Below are 22129 nucleotides of genomic sequence, written 5' to 3'. Positions count from 1 at the left end.
GCATTGAGTGTTTGAAAACGTTGTGTATGTACCATGTCCATGATTTTCGAGGGCCTGGAAAAACACCTCTGTGGTTATGGCAATCTTGATCAATGGGAGCTTAAGGTTAGTACTGGGGCAGACTGTGTTTTAAAGAATCAAGGTCTCTCGAGTATGTTTCGGTTTTCCCATGAAGAAGAAAGATGTTAGCTGTTCTTTCCTGGACTGTGGCTATCAGAGTGCCCCACCATGGTCACTCACACGTTGACTTCATTTCCGCTTAACCGGGCTGGGCTTGGGCCAGAGTACTTCGGTAGTCAAATGTCATATGAGGCTGAGGAACTGTCTTCTGCTTCATCGTTGGCATATGGAAATAATGTTTTCCAAAGCATACTCTCCTTTATCATTTGTTTATGTAAAATAATGGAATGATTATTTTAACTGTGCAGTTTCCTATGCTTGGTTATGTAATTGTGGAAAGATAACGGTTTTATTTTCCTAAAATCTGTGCTAGGAATTGTGCAAAATTTTTGTGAAATGCCCAGTTTACTAGCTTAAGTTATAGATCTTTGTATAGAAAAGAAAAAGTCTATTGCTACAAGGAGCATTGTCTTGATCGATGCAAAAAGCTTTAGACTTATTGGCCGTGTAGTCAGTCAAATGCATTAGAATGTGGCGAAAATTGAGAAAAGCATTGAAGTTTTAAAATCTGCTATGCGGTTTTCTTCAACTCCCTTTCAAGGTACTTAATTTCAATAAAAGACAGAATAAAGTGTTCCCGTTGAGGAAAGTGGCAGGAGGACTGTTCAGAATGTGTTCCGAATCTGAGCAGTCCTGCCACACTCGTTTGTGATGTGGTGCTGTCCATGGTACCACTTTTACAGAACTTTAAGAATGCTGCTTCTGTGAAGAAAATACATTTATTCTTAGCATTTCAGTTTTGAGTTTTGAGAAGTGTAAAACGTGTTAATGCTTTCTTTCCCTGACAGAATTTGCTTATTCTTTTTTTTTTTTTTTAATGCCTACAAGACTCTGAAGCACATGAATCACTTAAAAAGAAAAGAAAAAAAAGGGCCTGGCGTGATGGCTCACGCTTAGTAATCCCAGCGCTTTGGGAGGCCGAGGCGGGCGGATTGCTTGAGCCTGGGAGATTGAAACCCAGGGAACCAGCCTGGGCAACCTGGTGAAATCCCATCTCTACTGAAAACACACAAATTAGCTGGGCATGATGACTGCACACCTGTAGTCCCGGCTCCTCCAAAGGCTGAAGAGAATCGCTTGAGCCTGGGAGGCGGACGTTGCAGTGAGTGGATATCACGCCCTTGCTGTCAAGCCTTGTTGACAGAGTTTGGACCCTGCCTGAAAAACAGCAACGATCATAACGTATGGGTGAACTGCCCGGCTGCTCTGTCTAGAGTAGAATAAATCCAGTGACATTTTTGTCTTTTATTAGCATTGAAGTTTTCTTAATCATCCCTTTGTTTTCGTTACATTGTAGCAATATATTGCTGCTTAGAGTATGGAACAAGTAGGCTTCTCTGGATCGGGTTCTTACTGGATTACTAAAACTTAGAATGATTTTTCCCCTCCTTGGATGTGACTTATAGAACTTTGCCTTTTGAGGTGATGTGCTGCATTTGATAGCGGACACAGGACGGCCCAAAGAATTCACTTACGGGGGTAAAATGTATGTGCTTTGTAGTGTTTCCCTCCTAGAATCAAAACGGTTCCTCTCATTTGTGGGTCGCTGATGCTATTTGCTGAAAACATTTTAAATTTTATTTATTTTAATTTTTTGAGACAGACTCTTGCTCTGTCGCCCAGAGTGGAGTGCACTGGCACGATTTCGGTTCACTGCAAACTCTGCCTCCCATCTACACGCCATTCTCCTGTCTCAGCCTCCCGAGTAGCTGGGACTACAGGTGCCCGCTACCACGCCTGGCTAATTTTTTGTATTTTTGGTAGAGACGGGTGTTTCACTGTGTTATTCAGGATGGTCTCGATCGCCTGACCTTGTGATCCGCCTGCCTTGTCCTCCAAAAGTGCTGAAATTACAAGCGTGGGCCGGCGCACCCGGCCGAAAACATGTTTCTTTACAGCCTCAGTCCTCATTTGGGTAGTCTGTTCTTTGTAGGACATTCAGGGAGCGGGGGACATCTTGAGTCTTGAAAGGCGCGCTCTGCAAGATGGGAATCTTCCGGCTGCTTATTTAGGGAATCCTGCCGGCTGTCATTTAGTGGAGAGCGCAGTTTCCTGGCTGCCCTGGTCTTTGAGGGGAGGGAGACTGAGGGGTCATTTTCGCACTTGGACCAACGTGTTTATGAAACCTGGCTTGTGGATCATTTGGATGTTTTTATGAAGGAAAAGCCACATCTGTGACTTTCAGATGAGTGGAAGTCATGTGAAAATATATATATATATATTTGGCTACTATGGAGAAGTTTTGTCCTTGGGACCTGTGAATACAGTCATGGGAGAGCAGAATGTTCACGGTGTGGTGCTTACAGTGTACATGCAGAGTCACATTCTTCACAAGTATTACTTTAAAAAGTGACAAATAAGAGAAAAAATATTTTCCTCATGACAACCTCGGTAAGAAGCTGGCACTACTCTTGTTTTTGGAGGGGTGTGAAGGGAATATTGAGAAAGTGTCATCAACATTAGACTCACCCACTCTGCAAATCCTGTGCCGGCTGGAGTGAGGACCCCATGACGGAAAGATGCACCCCTCTGCCCGGAAGGAGTTGAATCTTTGTGGCACTCAGGATGCACGGTTCTTCTCCATATAAAGGCAGAGTGTGAAACGCTGTGGAGGCTGAGAGAAGAGATGTGGTTAGCAAGTATGAGTGAGACGTTTGGGCCTTGTTAGCACCTGTCGTCTATGCAGCAAGCTTTGCTATCTGCACACGTGTGATCCTTAGAACACTGGCGTGTGGAGCCGTGAGGCTGTCGAGGGCCCCTGCTCGCAGCAGGCTGAGGAGTTCCCTGTTACCACCAGGATAACCATAATTGAAGGCTGTCACTCAATCCCAAGTCCCGGAAGGGGGTTCCTTTCAGAGAGGAAAACACCCTTGGAGCCTCGAGCAGAATTCAGTAATTTTTCTTATAATGTTGCTTAGATTTCAGCACCTTCGCTGAAAGCTGGTCTCCCATGCCGTGAGCAGGAGCCCACCCCATTGCTTCAGCCAGGAAGATGCTGCCCTCATACTGGAATTGACTTCAAACAAACTTGAAAGCTCTGGCACCGCTGCTCATTTCCATACTGTTGCAGGCCATCTACAATACGGAGCATGCCTTGGCGTTTTGATTTTGTGACTCCTCTTGAACGGCTCTGAGATGGCTCAACGCGAGTTAGACATTTGCAGAAATGATCAAGCAGAGCTGCAGTCATCTTGCAGATCAAGTGAAGTTTTTTCTGAAAGCCTGTTACAGGCTTAAATTTCTGATCCCTTTCCATCCACTGATCTTGTATGATTGGTTTCTTTTTGCACCCATTTGGGTCTGTGAAGCGTCTCCCCACCGTGGTAGAACTTTAACTCTGATTTCATGCATGAGTCGGTATCCTCACTCTTCATCTGTGAGGAGAAAGCGCGGCAGGTCCTGCGTGGTTTCCATCCTCTCCCTGCATGCGGATGGATTGGGAGGTATTTGTGATGTGTGAACTTGCTACCCCCAGAGACTCCTTGTTCACTCCCCTGGACTGTACTCCTCCCTACTCCCCTGGACCACACACCTCCCTCCTGGTTAACTCCCTGGACCACGCTCCTCCCTCCTAGTTCACTCTCTGAACCACACTCTCCTCCTGGTTCACTCCGTGGACCACACTCCTCCCTCCTGGTTCACTCCCCTGGACCACACTCCTCCCTCCTGGTTCACTCCCTGGGCCAAACTCCACCCTCCTCCTTCCTGGTTTACTCCCTGTGTCCCCACTCCACCCTCCTGGTTCACTGCCCTGGGCCCCCACGCCTCCCTCCTTGTTCACTCCCCTGGGCCCCCACACCTCCCTCATAGTTCACTCCGCAGGACCCCCACTCCTCCCTACTCCCCTGGGCCGCATTCCTTCTTCCTGGTTCACTCCCCTGGGTCCCCACTCCTCCCTCTTCGGGGCGTGGTAGTTTCTGCTGTGCTTGTGCCAGCGTGATAAGGCTGAGTGGCAGCTCCAGGGCTGTGGCTGCTCACGCAGCTGTGGAGTTAGTGCAGAGAACTGCGGGGACGCAGCTGCCCTTGCTGTGATGCTTCGAGTGTCATAGTCGGTGTGGGAAGCTGGGTGGGACGTGGATGTCCCAGGAAGGGACAGGAGCCTCCCCTCAGCCTCTGTCAAACACTTCTCAGCCAGGCATGGTTGCTCATGCCTGTAATCCCAGCGCTTTGGGAGGCCAGGGCAGGCGGATCACCTGAGGTCAGGAGTTGGAGACCAGCTTGACCAATGTGATAATTTTTGACACATTAAGGATTAAGGAAAATGACTCCCACTCGTTTGCCTTGCTTTTTAATTGACGATTGGTGTAGCCCAGTAGTCTGAACTTGTTAAGCAACCATTCTTACTGAAAGGCTAATCTTTAAAAGTCTCTTCCTCTGGTCACGTCTTTGGCTGCTGTAATCAAATGCAATGTAATCAGCACTGGTTAATGGCTTTCCTTGCTTGGCTAACAAATGCTCCTCAGAAACTTTGATTTCTTGTTATTTTCATTTATAATTATGTTTTAAGCCTTCTAATTTTTCTAGCTTTTTTGCGAGTTGGGAATAATTGTGATGGGTGCTTAGTTTGGAATGTTGACGTACACTCTATGACCAGCTACTATGCCATTGTGTGAACACTGATTTGTCACTTTCTCATGAAGACTGATTTCACCTAGTTTGGTAAATTCTATTAGGGAAGGGGGTGGAATGCAACTGCTGTTAGGAGGCTTTTTTAAGGATCGGGGAAATGTTGCCATGATTATTACCATTACAGAAGGAACATAAAAATACGTGCTGCCTTCAGTCATGATGAATATGTAAGTCCGCATCTGTGACTGCAGAAAGCGGTAGCCCCAAATCTTAAAATCGTGTGGATGCACCAAGCCCACCTGCAGGGCACTGTGGAGCAGCCTGCATTAGCCGAAGTTGGCCCACAAGCCCTGAGGGATGGTGTCTGAGTTATGATAAGGCTCTGACTTAGGATTAAACAGGCCTCCAAGTACTGTGATATTCTAAACAAAGACACGAGAGTGTCCAGGGAGCCCAGTGGGCACCTGTAGGCAGTGTAGGTGAGAAAAGGCCCCAAGGAAGGTTCCTGCAGCTCAGCTAGGAGGATTCTGTAAGGCAGTAGACACGTCAGTGTTCACATAGGAGTGTTGAGCTATATTCATTCCTTTTAAGCAGCCAGGCTTGTGTGTGTTTTGAGGGGCACTCACATGGCGCCCCTACCACCCTCACTGCTGGTTGTGCCTGTTTGATGTTCCGGATTTCTGTGTTAAGTGTGTCCACTCTCCAAATGTATCTCTGTCTCTAGAATATTTTAGAGTAGACCATTTATTGTTTAAACGCTTATTTTTAGTGAGGAAGAAATCTTTAAAACGGGCCATACAGACCCTGCTCTAAATGTTTAACAATGGAATGTGTAATGTTTAACACGTAGTGTTTAAAGTAGAAGACAGTTTAATTTAGAAATCCTGTTGGAATGGCAACTTAAATTACCACCATCCATATGCATATGGAAAAGAAAGAGTGAATGTGCAGAATTGGAATTTTCTCTATTTTGTAGAGATTCTGTAATGTATCAGGTACAAGCCTCACTTCATGATTTAAATGCATGAAGCTGAAATGACAAAACTTGACAAAAACATGCCTTTGAATAGTGAGCCTTTATCCTCCTTGAAATAGTGATTCATTCACTAAAATGTCCACCAGAAACAACAGCCAAAAGCCTCGAGGAATCTTCTGTGATGTTGATGACATTTGGTAGATGTGTTGCTGAGACTCTGAAATGAGAAGCCCGGGAGGTGCAGGTCTATCAGGCCGTGGGACGTGGGAGAGCTGCTGCTTCAGGGGTTGGAGTCCCCGTGCCCGAGGCGCAGTCCTGCAGAGACTTTTGCACAGTGGGCAACTGCTGCCTCCGGTTGATGGTGAGTCCCCCAGATGAATACCCATGAAAGGTACCATGTCAGCAAAGAGTCAAACTCTGTGAAGCATTTGGAGATTTATTCTGAGCCAGATGAGTTACCATGGCCCTTGATACAGCCCTCAGGAGATCCTAAGGACGTATTCCCAAGGTGGTCAGAGGCCAGCCTGGTTTTATAGTTTTTAGGGAGGCATGAGACAATCGATCAAATAAATGTAAGATGTACATTGGTTTGGTCTGGAAAGGTGGGACAACTGGAAGCAGGGGTGTCCAGGTCATAGATAGATTCAAAAATTTCCTGATTGACAGATGGTCGAGAGAGTTGTCAGATAAGGGGTTGTGGAGAGCAAGGCTTTGTCATGTGGAGGGAATCCCCCAGGTAGCTTCGGAGAGAATAGATTGTAAATGTTTCCCATCAGACTAAGAGTCTAAGTTCTAATTCCAGAAGGGAGGTGGGGTGATGAGGCAATTCCGACCCCCACCGATCATGGCCTGGACTAGTTTTTCAGATTAGCTTTGGAATGCCCTTGTCAAAAGCAGGGGCTGTGACAAGGTAGGTGAGCCATCCCCCGCGAGGTGGGGACCAATAGCCACCCCCTCTCCCCCCCTTGGCTATTGGGAGCCACCTCGCAGGGGGGTGAGCCAGCCCCCGCGAGGTGGGGACCGATAGCCATCCCCTCTCCCCCCCTTGGCTATTGGGAGCCACCTCACATGGGGGTGAGCCACCCCCCACGAGGTGGGGACCCATAGCCACCCCTTCCCCCCCTTGGTTATTGGGAGTCATGGTGGACTCACGGCCTGTTTTGGATATTGTGAGTAGTATCGTCTTCCCCTCTGGAAATAATGAACTCTTTCACAGACCGGTGTACACCTCCAATGTATTGCTCAGGGAACAATGATATTATTAATTATTAAACATCAAGAATCGATTGTAATTATTAATACTATCAATTAATATTTTACCATTAATATTGATAATTATTTTAAATAGATGATGGATGCCAAAAATTCATTGTTAATAATTGACATTTATTATGATTAATTCTTAATATTAATTGTTTTATTGTCAGCATCACTTAGTGTTGATTTAAGTAACATTAATTGATGATATTATTTTATTAATAGTGTTAATATTAATTATTAATACTAATCATTAACATTTTTAATTAGTATTAATATTTAGTGTCTTTATTGTCATTATTAATGTCATTGATTAGTATTAATTTTTATCATATTTATTAATATTAATAATTAATAGGCTTATTCCTGATATCCGGCGAGGAGAAGATGATATTACTCCCAATATGGCAGAAAGTGTCCACTCCTCTATGCTGTTTTTCCTAATAACCAGGGGGTAGAGGATGACATTAATGAAATTACCGCAGTGTGTGTTCATCCTTTCGGTCTTCTTGTTTCTTCTATCCAGAGTGCGAGAGGATGTTACTCCCAATATCGCAAGGGGTGTGGACCTCCACTGTGATATTTTCCCTCACATCCAGCCGGGGAGAGGAAGATATTACTAAAAGCCAGCCGGGGAGAGGCACATATTATCCCCCATATCACAGGGGTGTACATCCCCTTGTGATATTGTTCCTTATATCCTGGGATGGAGAAGATAATACTAGTGGTAATATGGCAGGGGTTTTACACACCCACTGTGCTATTGTTCCGAATAACATGATATGACTCCCAGTATCACGGGGGGGTACATCCTCTTGTGATACTGTTTCTTGTATTCAAGGGGAGAGAATGATATTTCTCCCAATATCGCAGGGGTTGTACACACCTCCTGTGATATTGTTCGTAATATCCCGAAGAGGAGAGCGTAATATTACTCTCAATATCTCAGCGGGTGTACACCTCGTTTGTAATATTTTTCATGATATCCAAGATAGGAGAGGATGATAAGACTGCCAATATGGCAAGAAGTGTACAGCCACCTGTGATGTAGTTCCTAATATCCAGCGGGAAAGAGGCTGAGTTTACTTTCGAGATCGCAGTGGGTGCACACCGCCCCCAACCCCGGGGTATCGTTCCTAATATCCAGGCGGGAAGAAGATGACATGGCTGACAATATCGAAAGGGTTGGACAACTCTTCTGCGATATGGTTCCTGATACCCAGGGGGTGAATGGATGATATTACTCCCAATAAAATAGGAACCGTACAGCCACCCTGGGATTTTGTCCTTAATAACCACAGGCGAGAGATGATATTACTATCAACATTGCAAGGGGTGTACACCCCTCCTCTGATACTGTTTCTCATATCCAGGAAAGGAGCGGATGGTATTACTACCAATATTGAAGAGATATACAACCCCCATGGGATATTGTTCTAAAGATACAGGTTGAAATAGGATGAGACTCCATCCAATATAACAAGGGGTGTACACCCCGCCCGTGATATGAATCGTAAAACCTACAAGTTGAGAGAATAACATTGCTTCCAAAAACACACGGGATGTACACCCAACCTGTGACATCGTTCCTGTCATCTAAAGGAAGAGATGATGATACTACTCCCACTACTGGAGAAGGTACACACCCCCCTGTGATACTGTTCCTCATAATTTGTGGGGGAGAGCATGATATTACTTCCAGTATGACAGTGGCTTGACACCCAGTCTGTGATAATGGTTCTGCACACCAACGCTGTGCCCCTCGTTTCCCATGCGTTCTCTGCACACTTTTGGAACCTCGGGGGAGGCTTTGTCTTTGGTTACAGATGAAGAGACGAAGGGTCTGAAGGTTAAGCAAGTTTGTTACTGAAAAGCGGTTCCGATCCAGACCGCAAGAGAGGTTTCTTGGATCTCACAGAAGAAAGAATTTGGGGCGAGTCCATCAAGTGAAAGCAAGGTTATTAGGAAAGAAAAAGAATAAAAGAATGGCTACTCTGGCCGGGCGCAGTGGCTCACTCCTGTAATCCTATAACTGTGGGATGCCGAGGCAGGTGGATCACCTGAGGTGAGAAGTTTGAGACCAGCCTGTTCCAACATGGCAAAGCCCTGTTGCCACTAAAATACAAAAAATTAACCTGGCGTGGTGGCAGGTGCCTGTAATCCCAGCTACTAGGAAGGCTGAGGCAGGAGAATCGCTTGAACCCAGGAGGTAGAGGTTGTAGTGAGCCAAGATCATGCCACTGCATTCCAGTTCTGCCAACAGAGCGAGACTCCATCTCAAAAAAAAAAAAAAGAAAAAAAGAAGAATGGCTGCTCCATAGGCAGAGTGGCTCCAAAGGCTGCTGGTTGCCCATTTTCATGGTTATTTCTTGATCATACAGTAAACAAGGGTTGGACTATTCATGAGTGTTCCAGGAAAGGGGTGGGCAATTCCCAGAACTGAGAGTTTCTGCCCTCCCTTCTGAGACCATGTAGGGAACCTCCAGATGTTGCCATGGCATCTGTAAACTGTCGTGGCGCTGGTGGGAGTGTCTTTTGGCAGCTAATGCATTAGAATTAGCACATAATGAGTCGTGAGGACAATCACAGGTCACTCTCGTGGCCATCTTGGGTTTGGTGAGCTTTGGCCGACTTTACTGCAACCTGCTTTATCAGCAAGGTCTTTATGAGCTGTATCTTGTGCCGACCTCCTATCTCATCCTGTGACTAAGAATGCCTAGCCTCCTGGGAAGGCGGCCCAGCAGGTCTCAGCCTCCCTTTACCCAGCCCCCATTCAAGATGGCGTCGCTCTGGCTCACGTGCCTCTGACAAGTTGGCCTGGGTTGAGTGTCCCCTAGTGTGTGGTTGTTGGAGCTGTTCCTAGGAGTAAGAGGTATGGTCAGTAGGGAACAGGCCTCTGTTAGCCCTGGGGCTGGCACTCTGCCCCAGTACGTCGGCCTCATTTTAGTGGTGACAAAACTGGGGCTCAGAGACATCAACTCCCTCACCCCGAACACCCAGACTGTGCGTGGTGGGCTGGGATTTGAATGTGGGGCTTGAAGACCCATCATCTCCTCTGGTCCCCCAGTCTCTGCTGCCCAAGAGGAACAGGATCCCAGGATCCAGTTCTGTCATGGCGCCAGCCAGGGTGGGTGGCGATGGGGAGGCAGAGTTCCAAAGGCCCTGGACTCTGAGGCAGGTCGGGGGCAGAGAGCAACCCAGACCTGCGGACCCCACCCCGAGAACAGTGGCTGCATGCCCGTCCCAGTGGGCAGGAGATCTGTGTCCTTAGTAAACGTGATGGCGCTTCCCGCTCCTCCAGCCAGGCCGTGCTGTCTTCATGTTTCCAATGATGCGGCCTCCTCTCCAATTCCCAAGCCCAACCCACGGAGACAGCGATCTGGGGTCCACGTGAGGTTTGTCAGCAGCTCTTGCCCGCTGCTTCCCGCCAGCCCTGTGGCCGGTTCTGGAAAGCTCTCTGCTGCCCCCTGGTGGGGAAGCTCGGGGCAGAGCTCTGGCTGCAAGCATGGGGTCCCAGAACCTCCTGGCTCTGTTACCTCTGCTGAGTGGAAAACCAACCCAGGACTGAAGCAGCAGATGGGTGCCTGATTCCTTATAATCAGAGCTCCCCCCACTGGCAAGTCTCTCTCCGGGCCTCAGTTTCCCCTTCCATTAAACGAGGGGCTTGGGGGATACCAAGGAGGGGTAACAGCTTAGTGAGGATGGCAGGTTTCTTCTGGGGAGATGAACACGTTTTGAAACTACATGGCGTCAGTGGTTGCACAGGACTGTGAGTGCACAAATGCCACCACATTATTCGCGTTGAAATAGTTAATTGCATGCGATGTGAAAGTCACCTCATTTAAAGTGTTTAAAAGAGGGTCCTGGGAGAGTGCAGTGTATGTGAGAATCACGTGGGACTTCCACAGTCTCTGAACCTCGGTTTCCTTGCCATAAACTGGCAAAAAGACCGTGTGAGCTGTGTTCCCTGGGGCCAAGAGATTCCAAGAAGGAAAAGGTGGGATTCCAGGGACTGGGATGAGGGCCGGGGGCCGGAAGGGGAGGGGGCCTGTGGGGACGGCATAGGGGGCAGCCCAGATAAGGCTTTCAATACTGGGTAGCAGCGTCTACACAGGCGGAGATCCCTGCATCTCACTTCCCGCAGGGCTGACCGGTGGCCAGAGGTGGGACTGGCCAGGCTCGGCCCAACCAAGTCTGGGAGCAGAGGACACTGAGTGAGGGATCCCCGGGGCCACCCTCACTAGCCTGTGGCTCTCCTGACACCACAAGAGAGATCCAAGAGCTGACCTTGGGTCCTAATGGGGGACACCTTCCTGGCAGCAAGCTGGCAGGGTGGTGTGGTGGTCAGTGTACTAGGCTCTGTGTCTCCACCCCTACCTGCTGTGTGACGGTGGGCGAGACACCTAACCTCTCTGTGCCTCTGTTTCTTCAATGGCGAACAGGGGCACTAGCAGCCCCCACATGCGGGCACAGTGGCCTGAAGGATAAAGGCAAGGGCAGCTCGAGACCTACAGCAAAAGCTCTGAGCAGAGAGAGCAGGGAGCTGCCCAGGGAGTTCTACCACCATCTCTCCCCTCTGGCCGCCAAGGAAACCGAGGCTCATGGTGACCTGGCCCAGGTCTGTTGGACTCAGGGTCCTTCTCATCCCCAAGATCAGAGGGCTGCCACCAGGGAAGGAGCTGGCCCCTAGACACCGCCCAGGAAGCACACAGGGAAGGATGCCCTGGGGACTTCAGTAGGTTATGGCAAAAAAACATTTATTCCTATTTGAACCCTGCTTTCATGCCTCCATTTCCCAGAAAATGAGCCACGGGAGACACCAGGAGAGGCAGGAGACCATCCTCCTTGCACAAAACCCACTCCGTCGGATGCTGTCCTCAGCGAGGGTGGCTGGGGCCAAACAGGGGGCCCACCCGCAGAGTGGCAGAGGAGACAGGTTGACCTTGCAGACATTGAGCACTGTGGTGAAGGTCCTGGCCTTCTGATAGAAGAAGAGCGACTTCTCACAGTCCAGGAGGAAGTTGGGGGAGATGGTGGCCAGCCGCGTGCAGGTCTTCATCTGTGCCCTTCTTGTTGCCCAGGTCCACGGTGGCTACCAGTACCAGCTGATAGTACCCGGCTGTATCAAACCATTCCTGAAGGGGACAGGCCATGCTCAGCAAAAGGGGTACTCAGAGCCTGTCTTCCCAGAGGCTGCTCCCATGTCCAGATCATTCCACATGTCCAGCCAATGCTGGCTCATCCCATGAGCCCCGAAGCCTGTGACACTGCTGTGGTCTCAGCTGCAGGAGGTGGGGACAACCCTGAAACCTCTGGAAGCCTTCCTGACTATCCCTATGCTCCAGTCCCACCCTCTCTGCAGGCAGTGGCTGCTTTCCCCATGAGCTGAGGTCACAGCAGATCCTGCCTGCTCTGAGAGTTCCATGCGGGATCCGTGGCTCCAAGCCACAGCAGGGGCACAGCGTTGAGTGACCCAGGCTCCCCTCTGGCCCCTGTCCATGCTGACCATTTCCAGGCCCTCCACGGGCCAGGCCAGGTACAAAACCATCTCACAGGTGTCCTTCCTGGCAATGTTCCCTGAAATATTGACGGAGTGTGAGTCCCCAGACATCCACTCCCATTTTCAATGCATGTTTGGCTCAAACTCATCATCCCTGGATTGGGATGCTGCCTCCCAGACCTCCATCTTGACCCTCCCATCTCCCCGCCGGCTTCTCCCCAGGGGCCTCCTCCACATGGGGTACACCCAAGGGACCTCTCTAAGACCCTGGCCTGGCCTGTCCCTCTTCAAGACGGCTCCCAGGGCCAAGGACAAAGTCCAAGATGCAGCAGTCCATTCCCACACTGCCCCGCCCCACACACGGAGCAGGGGCGTGAGAAGGCCCCGAGTCACCGCCGCTGCTCATCCAATGCCCCCCAGCCCAGCCGAACACTGGACTCTGTGCTGGGTGCATGGCTGAGCCTAATATCCTTGCTCCCAGTCTGAGGGACCTGGGACTGAACACTGACCACAAAGGTGGCCTGGGCTGTGGCAGAGGGAAGCCCAGGAGCCTGTGGGGGGCCCAGGAGGCCTCTGACTCAGCCAGGGGTGGGAGGCAAGGGCTTCCTGAAGGGGTGGGGGCATCCCAACTAAACAGGAAGCAGCCAGCCAAAGCGCATGTCTCTGCGTGTGCCTGTGCGTGTTTGTGTGCCTGTGCATGTGTACCTGTGTATGTAGTTGTGTGTGCACCTGTGCCTGTGTGTGTGTGCCTGTATGTGCATGTGCCTGTGTCTGTGTGCATTTGCGTGTGCATTTCCATGTGCCTGTAGTGTGTGCAGCAGCTAGTGAGTGGCAGGCTGAGCCAGGACACACCTAATCCACCCTATTCCAGGGCTGACTCTCACGTGGAGACTAAAGGGGACCCCATTTTAGAGGCAATCGGCAAGGATGCCCATTTACCCCTGCCTCTCCGCCAGCCTTCCAGGCCCCATCCAGCCAAGCTTTCTCTCCCACTCCTCTGGGCCCTGGGTCCAGAGCCCCCTATACGAGGAGGAGGGTGTGGCCTTGGAAAGACAGCCGCCCTTGGGGAATTCCGAGGGGGCCTCCCTGTGGGAAGCTGGCCTGGGCTGACAGCACCGTCACGATGAGGCCCAGAGGGCTGTGCACGAGAAGGAGGTGAAGGAGGCCTCTGCCCCTCGACCCCAACCATGGACTTTGGCCTCTCAGGTACTACTTGGCTGTTTCCTTCCCCCTGGGCATGCAGAGTGGGCGGCAGGCTTAAGCAAGAGAGATAAAGGGCCACTTCTGGGAGGCCCGTCCCTTGGTCCCAGGCGAGCCCCTGAGCGGTGAGCAGCGTCCCTCTGGGCCTGACACCTGGCACCTCCCTGTCTGGCTGGGACTTGGGAGGCCACAGGGACCGCTTCTGACCACCAGGTGTCGCCAGCACTGGGCGGAGGCCTCCCGGGCAGTCCCAGGCCTGTGGTGAGGGATATGGGGCGGGGTCTTAGGGCTGCCCCAGCTCCTCATGTTGCTCTAAGGCCCCCAAGATCTCCGTCCCTGGACTGGAGCGCCCTGGCTCCTCAGCCCATAAGGAGCACTGACACGGTGCCAGTGCGATGCGGAGGAGGGGCGGGTGCCTGCTGGGCAGAAGGTGGAGACACCCCAGGTCTGAGTCTGCCAGTCCCAGTTCTCCACCCCTGCAGGGCTGGAGGCAGAGGGAGCAGAGCACCTCCCCTCGAGACAGACCTAACCCAGCAAGGTCTCAGCCTGGCTGGCTGGGGCCCCGCCCCACTGCACCTACCGTGAGCTGGGGTTCCCTTGTCTGTGAATCCGATGGTAAGACACCGGTCCCACCCCACCCTTCCTGGGTGATGTGAAGATTCCAGGTGTCTCGGGACTCCAGGAAGGAGTTGCTCAGTGCAGGCTGGCACCCTGGGCAGGCTTCCTAGAGGAGGCACCGGGATTTGGGTTGGATCTTGCAACGTGGATTCAATGTGAGGATGATGCCGTCCTCCAAAATGTCCTTCTCCCGACCCTTTTTTTTTTTGTTAAATGTAACTTGACACTTGACTGTCAAGACTCAGTTTGGTGTCACCTCCTCCAGGAGGGTCCCCCTGACTACAATCCCCCTTCTTTACCCAGAGGCCACCATTGCCCGCTCATGTGTCAGCCTCCCTGGTTGAGACTGAGTTCTTGAGGGTGGGGCCTGGCCAGCTTGGGAGCTGGGTTGTATCTGCGAACCTTGCCGGCTCCTCTAGCTGGGTGCAGAGCTCCAGGGAAGCCACTGGGCCATTCCTAAGGAAGGCTGGAACCCAGACCCCTGGGGTCTGTGGAGATCCCACTCCAAGGGGGCCGGGAACATCCAGAGCCCTGCCCCTCCCCACCCACCTTCAGGTCGTAGAAGATGATGTCACCGAGCACCAGCTACACCTTCACGGAGTAGAGGGTCTCCTCGTCGAATTCCAGCGGCGAGTTGCAGAGCTACAGGGCCTTGAGGTAGAAGTGCTCTGCCAGCTTGCCATGGCCCAGCCGGTGGTGCAGGGCGGCCAGCCGGTAGTAGGCCACGCGCTCCTTCAGCCGGTCCCCTGGGGTGGAGGCCAAAGGGGCAGGTGTGAGGACGTGGCTCCCTGGGCCAGTCAGGCACAGGCACCTCAGGAGCAGGTATGCAGACCCCGGGCAGCACCTGGCTTGCCTCCAGGCACCTGCGGTCACCTGTGCAGCTCTGGCCAGTCCCTTCCGGGTTCCCAGACTCACTTTCCCATCTGTAAAGCAGAACAAATAAGGCCTGCCCCTGTCTACTGTGAGGCTTTGGGAAAGTCGGGCTTGGATGGCCCAGCTCTGTTCCTACACATAGCCACCTGCCTTTGCTCACTGGTTTTAACCAGGGGAGCCCAAAAGCCATGCAGTCCAGGTGCTCCCGGGCACCCCGGCTCCATGCAACCCACAGACGTGACATCCGACTCCTCCTGGGTGTGTCACGATCAGAGCCTCTTACCTTGGGGAGTCACTGCGTACCTGAGGTCCAGGTCCCCCCACAGTTGCGCAAACCCAGCCAGGCTGTTTCCGATGTCCTCCCCTTTGCAGGGCGAGTGCCGTGGAGCCTGCATTCAATGCATTCCCACACAGCTGCACACCTACTCTGTACTGGTCCCCAGGGCACAAGGCGCTGGGGCATGCGGCCTGCCCAGGGTTCCCTGTCTCTGGAGGAGGACAGACGACCTGGCACAGCACCAGGGGATGCCCAGCCTTAAGGGGCAGGCTACTGGAAGTGGAACTGGGATTTCATCAGCCAGAGAGTTGTGTGGTTGATGAGGGTGGAAAGGGCACAAGACAAAGGGAATGTGCCACTCGGCCTGGCACATACAGGGACCGAGATGCCTGGCATGTCTGGAAGGCAGAGGGCACACTGGGCGGCCCTTGTGATCAGCAGCGGGAAGAGACAGAGGAAGCAGAGCTCAGCCAGGCAGGGAGCTCTGCACTCCGTGAGAGACCTCGGTCTGTGCCCCACGGCCAGACAGGGAAGCCAGCTGGGCAGATCTGCCTGCCTGGACAGGAGACCGGGAAAATCCAGCAGCTGTTTCAGCTCCTGCCCTGCAGACATGGAGGCTCGGCTCTGGCAAAGTGTGGATCCTGGCAGGGCGGGCGCTCAGGGGACTTAACCAGAGTGATGCTGAGTGCTAGGGCCATGTGGGCAAATTCCAAGCCCTCCTGGGGCTCCTCCAGCATGGCCAGCAGTGCCACCGGCTTGTTGCACAGCTGCGGCTCACCTTGCCGTTGCCCGTAGTCACTGCCAGGGGCAGGACCCGGTCCTACCACACAGGCAGGTGGGGTCAGGCTTCCCGCAGCACCCACCTTGCCCAGCACAGTCCTCAGAGCTCAAACATGTGCTTGGAGCTTCCCACGCCCCAGTTACCCCTGCACCTCCACAGAGCTCTGTGCTCTGGGATAACGCACGGTTCAGACACCCAAGTTGGGGGCTGAAGAGTCATCTGAGGCCCATCCAGCTACACCTGGCAGCCTCAGACCAGCCTCTCCCACCAGGGCACCGGGGGTCGGTCTGGGGGGAGCCAGCACTCCTCTCTGCTCTAAAAACACCACATTTCTCTGTGCCCAGAGCTGAGCCACACCGTGACTCAGAGGAAGGGAGAAGCCGTCCCCGTTTCGGGGTGCATGCAGATCTGGGCCCTGGCCCTGGGTCTCCCACTGACATGCTGTGTGTCCTTTGACATGTCCCTGTGCCTCTCTGAGCCTCAGTGTCCTCATCTGGAAGATGGGGACAAGACTTTCCACTCATGGTTGCTTGAGATCATCAGATGCAAAGGGTAGAGCCACTGTCATGTCCAGACCTGAGCGTTTGTCCCAGGCAGGGGCACGGTCAATATCATTCCCGGTGAGACCACTGGGAAACTAAGCATGTGCATGGGTGGCCCTGCCTCCAGGTGGGAGGCCTCTGCCCTGCCACACCTGTGCCTCAGCCCTCCAGGTGCCCCCCCTGAGGCCCACCCACATCAGCCCACAGGCCAGCTCACCTGGTAGAAGGACACGGCTTTCTCCCGCTCCCAGGCCCCATTGAAGAAGATGTCTCCGGCTGCCTCAAACAGCTCCACCCCAGGTTGAAGTCGCCTGTGTACAGGACCACATTCTGTGCCACCTGAAAGGAGGCAGAAGTTCCCTCAAGACCCACACCTGGTGAGGTGGCCACACCCACATTCGTCAGCCTCCTTCCTCTCACACACTGCAGGTACACCTGAGCATTTTTCAGGCCTGTGCATTAGGGCTGCCCCACCACTGGCATGAGGACAATGAACTGATGCACCCGAGTGCCAGGAGGTGATTGAGCAGCTGCAGCCCAGGAGCCCGACACCTGTGAATCCTACCACCAGGGCTAGCCCTAGCCCACCCCACCCCGCCGCACTCAAACAGTCTCCGTGGCCCCCAGATTGCTGGGAACCCATCCTCTGGTTCCTTTCTGCGTTGCCACATCCCTGCCACAGCTCAGGGCCACACATCAACAGTATTTGTGGGTGGGCCTGGTCCCCTCTTGGCCATGAGCTCTTGATCCTTCTCCTTAGCTCAAGGAGGTATACAGCAGGTGCTCAATAATGAAAGCTTCACCAGGCTCGTGGGCTTCACAATTTGTTCCAGATCACACTGGGAAAGCCTCTGAAAACAGCCGCTATGATAGGTTCATTTTGTAAGGAGATGTACCACGTGTCTCTTGGAGCAAGTTCTTCTGTGTGTTAACTGAGTGGTCCCATTCTTTGAGCATGTGCTGTATACCAGCAGGTGCTAGGCACTGTGAGGGGCCACACCTCTGCCCTCAGGAAGAAGATGCTGGCCACTGTGGGATGATGTGGGAACCAGTTGGAGGGAGGGAACAGGCACACAACAGGTGTTCAGCAGTGGCTTAGGAATGAGTAGATGGATGGATGAATGGATGAGCAGATGTATAGACACATGGATGGATGGATGGGTGTGTGGATAGATGAATGCTTGAATGGATGGATGGACGGATAGGTGGGTGGATGGATGGATGGATGGATGGATGGGTGGGTGCATGGTTGGAATGATGTGTGTATGTATGTATGGGTGAGTAGATGATGTATGGATGGGTGGAGGGTAGATGATGTGTGTACATATGGATGGATAGATGGTGGATAGATGAATGTATGGATAAACAAATGGACAGATGAACGGAGGGATGGATGAATGATGCATGGATGGAAGAATAGGTGAGTGGATGGATGGGTGAAAGGATGGATGATAGAAGGATGGATGGATGTTGGATGGATGTATGAATAGATGGGTGGATGGATGATGGATGGAAGGATGAACAGGTGAATGGATAGATGATGGATGAATGGATGGACAGACGAACAGGTGGATGGATAGTGGCTGAATGGGTGGATGATGAATGGAAAGATGAACATGTGAATGGATGGATGGATGATGGATGAATGGAAGGATGAGCAGGCGAGTGGATGAATGATGGAAGGATGAATGGATGATGGACGGATGGAAGAATGAACAGTTGGATGGATGGATGATGGAAGGATGGAAGGAAGAATGAACAGTTAAATGGATGGATGATGGAAGGATGGTGAATGGATGGAAGATAAAAGGATGGATGATGAATGAATGGATGGAAGATGGTTGGATGGATAGAAGAATGAACGGTTGGAAGGATGGATGGATGGACAAACAGGTGAATGGATGAAGAGATGAACAGATGAAGGATGGATGGATGATGGATGGATAGAAGGATAAAGTTGGATAGATGATGGAAAGATGCATGGATGGATGGACGAACAGGTGAATGGGAGGATGGACAGGTGAATGGATGAAAGACAAAAGGATGGATGGATGATGGACGGAGGGATGGATGGGTGGGTGGAAAGACGAACAGGTGAATGGATGGAAGACGAACAGGTGAATGGATGGATGATGGAAGGACCCACAGGTGTATGTGAAGATGATGGAAGAATGGATGGATGGATTAATGGATAATGGATGGATGGAAGGATGAATGGATGGGTGGATGGACAGGTGAATGGATGGATAGACTGGTGAATAGATGGATGATAAAACAATGGATGAATGATGCATGGATGGATGGATGGAAGGATGAACAGGTAAATAGATGTTGGAAGGATGTACGGATGGATGGATGGACAGAGAGTGAACAGCACAGAGGCCCTCCTGCCTCCCTTGCCACTCACCTGGATGTACGGGTCCACCAGCTCGCTCTGCCGCAGGATGTAGTAGATCTTCCCTGCTTGCAGCCAGGCATGCGCCTCCTCTTTATTCTGGAGGTGAATGAGAATCCCCAGACTTTGGTTGGTGTAGTCCAGAGTGGATTTGTAGGCCCTGGAATCAGACACAGGTGTCAGAACAAGGGCTCTCATCCTCCTGGAGCCAGTCTGCCTCCTCCCGTGGGTCTGGTGACAGATGAATCTGGAATGTGGGGACTGGGAACGGCCCTCTTGTGTGTGCAGTGTTCTGCCCTTCCCAGGCTGCTGGGAGGGCCAGGGTGAACACACACGGCATGGAAGAGATGAATGATTCCTACTGAGGAAATCGAGTATCATGCTGCCCTGTGGCAGGAGGAGTATGCCAGTCCATCTCCCCTGCCTCCCAGACATGGTCTGTGTCTTTTCCAGAAGCACCAGGAGCCGTTAGTGTTCAGAGGCTATCTAGGCCGATGGTTCTCAAGGTGTGAAGGCATCACAGTCACTCGGAGGCCTGTCTGTATAGCTTGCTGGCCCTACCCCCAGAGCTTCCGGCTCCACAGGCCTGGGGCAGGACCTAGAACTCCCACTTGCCACCATCTCCTAGGTGACATGGATGCTGCTCTGCTCATCTAGGTACTACACTTTGAGAAACATGGCTCCAGCACACTGGCCCATTTTCCTTCTGTGAACCTGAGGCCAAGACTGGAGCCAGTCTCCCGGGTACCCATGGAATCCGGCTCCTTCCCTGCTCTCTCAATAAGTCCGACACTCGAGGGGCTGTGACTGCAGCAATGTCACCAGGCCCTGTGGGTGGGGTGGCCAGGGCCATGGTTACCCCCACCAGGTCAGGATGCTTGGGGGAAGCCGAGTGGGCCACATGTAGGATGTGAGACCTTGAAACCCTGCCCCAGGGAAGCAGATGACACAATTGGCTCTGTCTTCTGTGGGAGAGAAGCCACAGGTGGCTGCTGTGGTCACATTTAAGGGGACAGATGAAGGCTAGCAGTGAAGATTCGGGGCAGGCAGAGGTCAGATGACAAAAGCCACCATAGTAGGAAGAACAGCCCAGAGTGCACGTACTGCCTCTGCTGGGGTTGAGATGACTTTTGACCCAACAAGCGAGGCTCAAGCCGGGACTCAAAAGCCAGCAGCAGCCCTGGGCCAGCTTCCCTGTGCCCCCCTCCTTGCCCTGCCCTCCCCCAGCCCCCTTGCCTCCCTCCACAGCCCCACCACTGCAAAGCCAGCCCTGACCACTCAGTGCCCAGGGACAGGTAGAGCTGACTGATGATCTCCAGGAGCTGCCGCCTCCAGCACGCAAAGCCTAGCGTCATATCTGCCACACTTGGCATCATGTTGGGGGAATGGGGTTCAAAGCCAGGTCCTGGTGTTCCCACACATGCTTCTCTCATGCAAGCAGGCTCCAAACGCACAGGCTCCCTGGCCTCTCCCAAAGCCAGAAGCGGTCTCAGCTTCCTCTACTGAGTCTGGCAAGAGAGAAAAGAGAAGCAATGAACACCCCCAGCCAGCACCTCTGGTCTTATGTCAGGTTGAGCTGGGTGTCGGTGTTGCAGGGTGAGAGCATTGCAGGGTGCAAGGGTTGAAAGTCATATCATCCTCTTCCCTCCTGGATCATGGGAACAACATCACTGGGGGGTGTACACTTTCTGGGATATTGGGAGTAACATCGTCTTCTGTGCCTTGGAATATTAAGGACAATATCACGGGGGGAGCGTGTACATCTTCTGCAATATTGGAATAATATTATCCCCTCTCCCCCTGCATACTAGGAAAGATATCACAGAGTGGGTGTTCACCTCCTGTGATATGGGGATTAATACCATCTTCTCCCCTTGCAGATATCAGGAAGAGTATCACACGGGGGTGAACAGTGTCTGCGATACTGGGAGTAACATCAACCTCTCAGCCTTGGAATATGAGGAAGAATATCACAGGGTGGATGTTCACCCCCTGCCGTATTGGGAGTAATTGATAAAAATTGATAGTGGATTAAAATGTTAACGATTTGGAATGGTAATTGATATTAATATCACCATTAATAATCAAATAATGATATCCGCCATGGATGTTACTTAAATCAATACAAAGTGATGCTGGTAAGAAAATAATGATTAGTATTAGGGACTAACAATATTGTTCAATGACATTAATATTAATAATAGTAAGCGTGCATAATCATGTAATTAAAATCTCCAAAATTAACAATGGTATCCTATTATTAGTACCATTGATAATTATTAAAATGGATCATTGATGTGTAATAACCATATTATTACTCCTAATACTACAGGCAGTGTACAGGTACCCGGATTCCCCAGTCACCGCCACGCCACGCCCCCCGGCGGCTGACGGCCCACCATCGCCAGGGGCTGGGAGACCCACCCCGCCGCGATCCGAGCCCCCCAGCCGCCTCCACGCCCCGCCCCCCGGCGGTGGGCAGCCCCTGGTAGCCGAGGGGTTGGGGACCCACGCCCCCCGATCCGGGGCTCCAGCAGCCGCTGCGCCACGCCCCACGGGGGACGGGTGCCCCAGATCGCCGTGGGGTGGGAGGCCCACCCCCAGCGATCCCGGGCCCCCAGCAGCCGTCACGCCACGTCCCCCGACGGTTGGGGGCCCCCGATCGCCGGTGGGTGTGGGACCCACGCCCCCCATCCGGTCCCCTAGCAGACGCCACGCCTCGCTCCCCGGCCTAATAGGCGTGACGTGGCGTCCCCCAGTCGCCGAGGGGCGTGGCGTGGCAGGTGCTCTGGGCTCGGATCGGGAGTGGTGTCTCACCACCCGGCGATCGGGGGCCCCCAGTCCCCGGGTGGCGTGGCATGGTGGCTGCTGTGGTCACCATCAGCTTGGGACTGCAAGCTGATGAAAAACGGGAAGTTTCATTTCCAGCTTCCATGTAAACGTTCATGCTGGGCCATAAAA

At 52.2% G+C, this 22129-nt stretch overlaps 1 protein-coding gene and 2 pseudogenes across 1 annotated transcript; 1 reads left to right on the top strand and 2 right to left on the bottom strand.

The window, feature by feature from the left end:
• LOC117095273 overlaps positions 1-22129 on the bottom strand; it is a 1129150-nt pseudogene that overhangs the window by 864304 nt on the left and 242717 nt on the right.
• Positions 1-22129, top strand: part of LOC117094237 — a 107189-nt pseudogene that overhangs the window by 24522 nt on the left and 60538 nt on the right.
• Positions 14855-21862, bottom strand: LOC117095215 (SH3 domain and tetratricopeptide repeat-containing protein 1-like). Its single transcript, XM_033231966.1, has 5 exons — positions 21516-21862; positions 19181-19328; positions 16991-17112; positions 16121-16248; positions 14855-15046 (listed from the first exon to the last, which is right to left on the bottom strand). The coding sequence occupies exons 1-5, from the start codon at positions 21860-21862 to the stop codon at positions 14943-14945; spliced, it is 849 nt and encodes a 282-aa protein (XP_033087857.1). The 3' UTR covers positions 14855-14942.

The sequence above is a fragment of the Trachypithecus francoisi genome, unplaced genomic scaffold (genome assembly GCF_009764315.1).
Source record: "Trachypithecus francoisi isolate TF-2019V2 unplaced genomic scaffold, Tfra_2.0 Lachesis_group13, whole genome shotgun sequence".
In the NCBI taxonomy this organism is placed as follows: Eukaryota; Metazoa; Chordata; class Mammalia; order Primates; family Cercopithecidae; genus Trachypithecus; species Trachypithecus francoisi.
The sequence above is the reverse complement of the archived record's forward strand: the minus strand, read 5'-3'. Positions and strand labels throughout refer to the sequence as shown.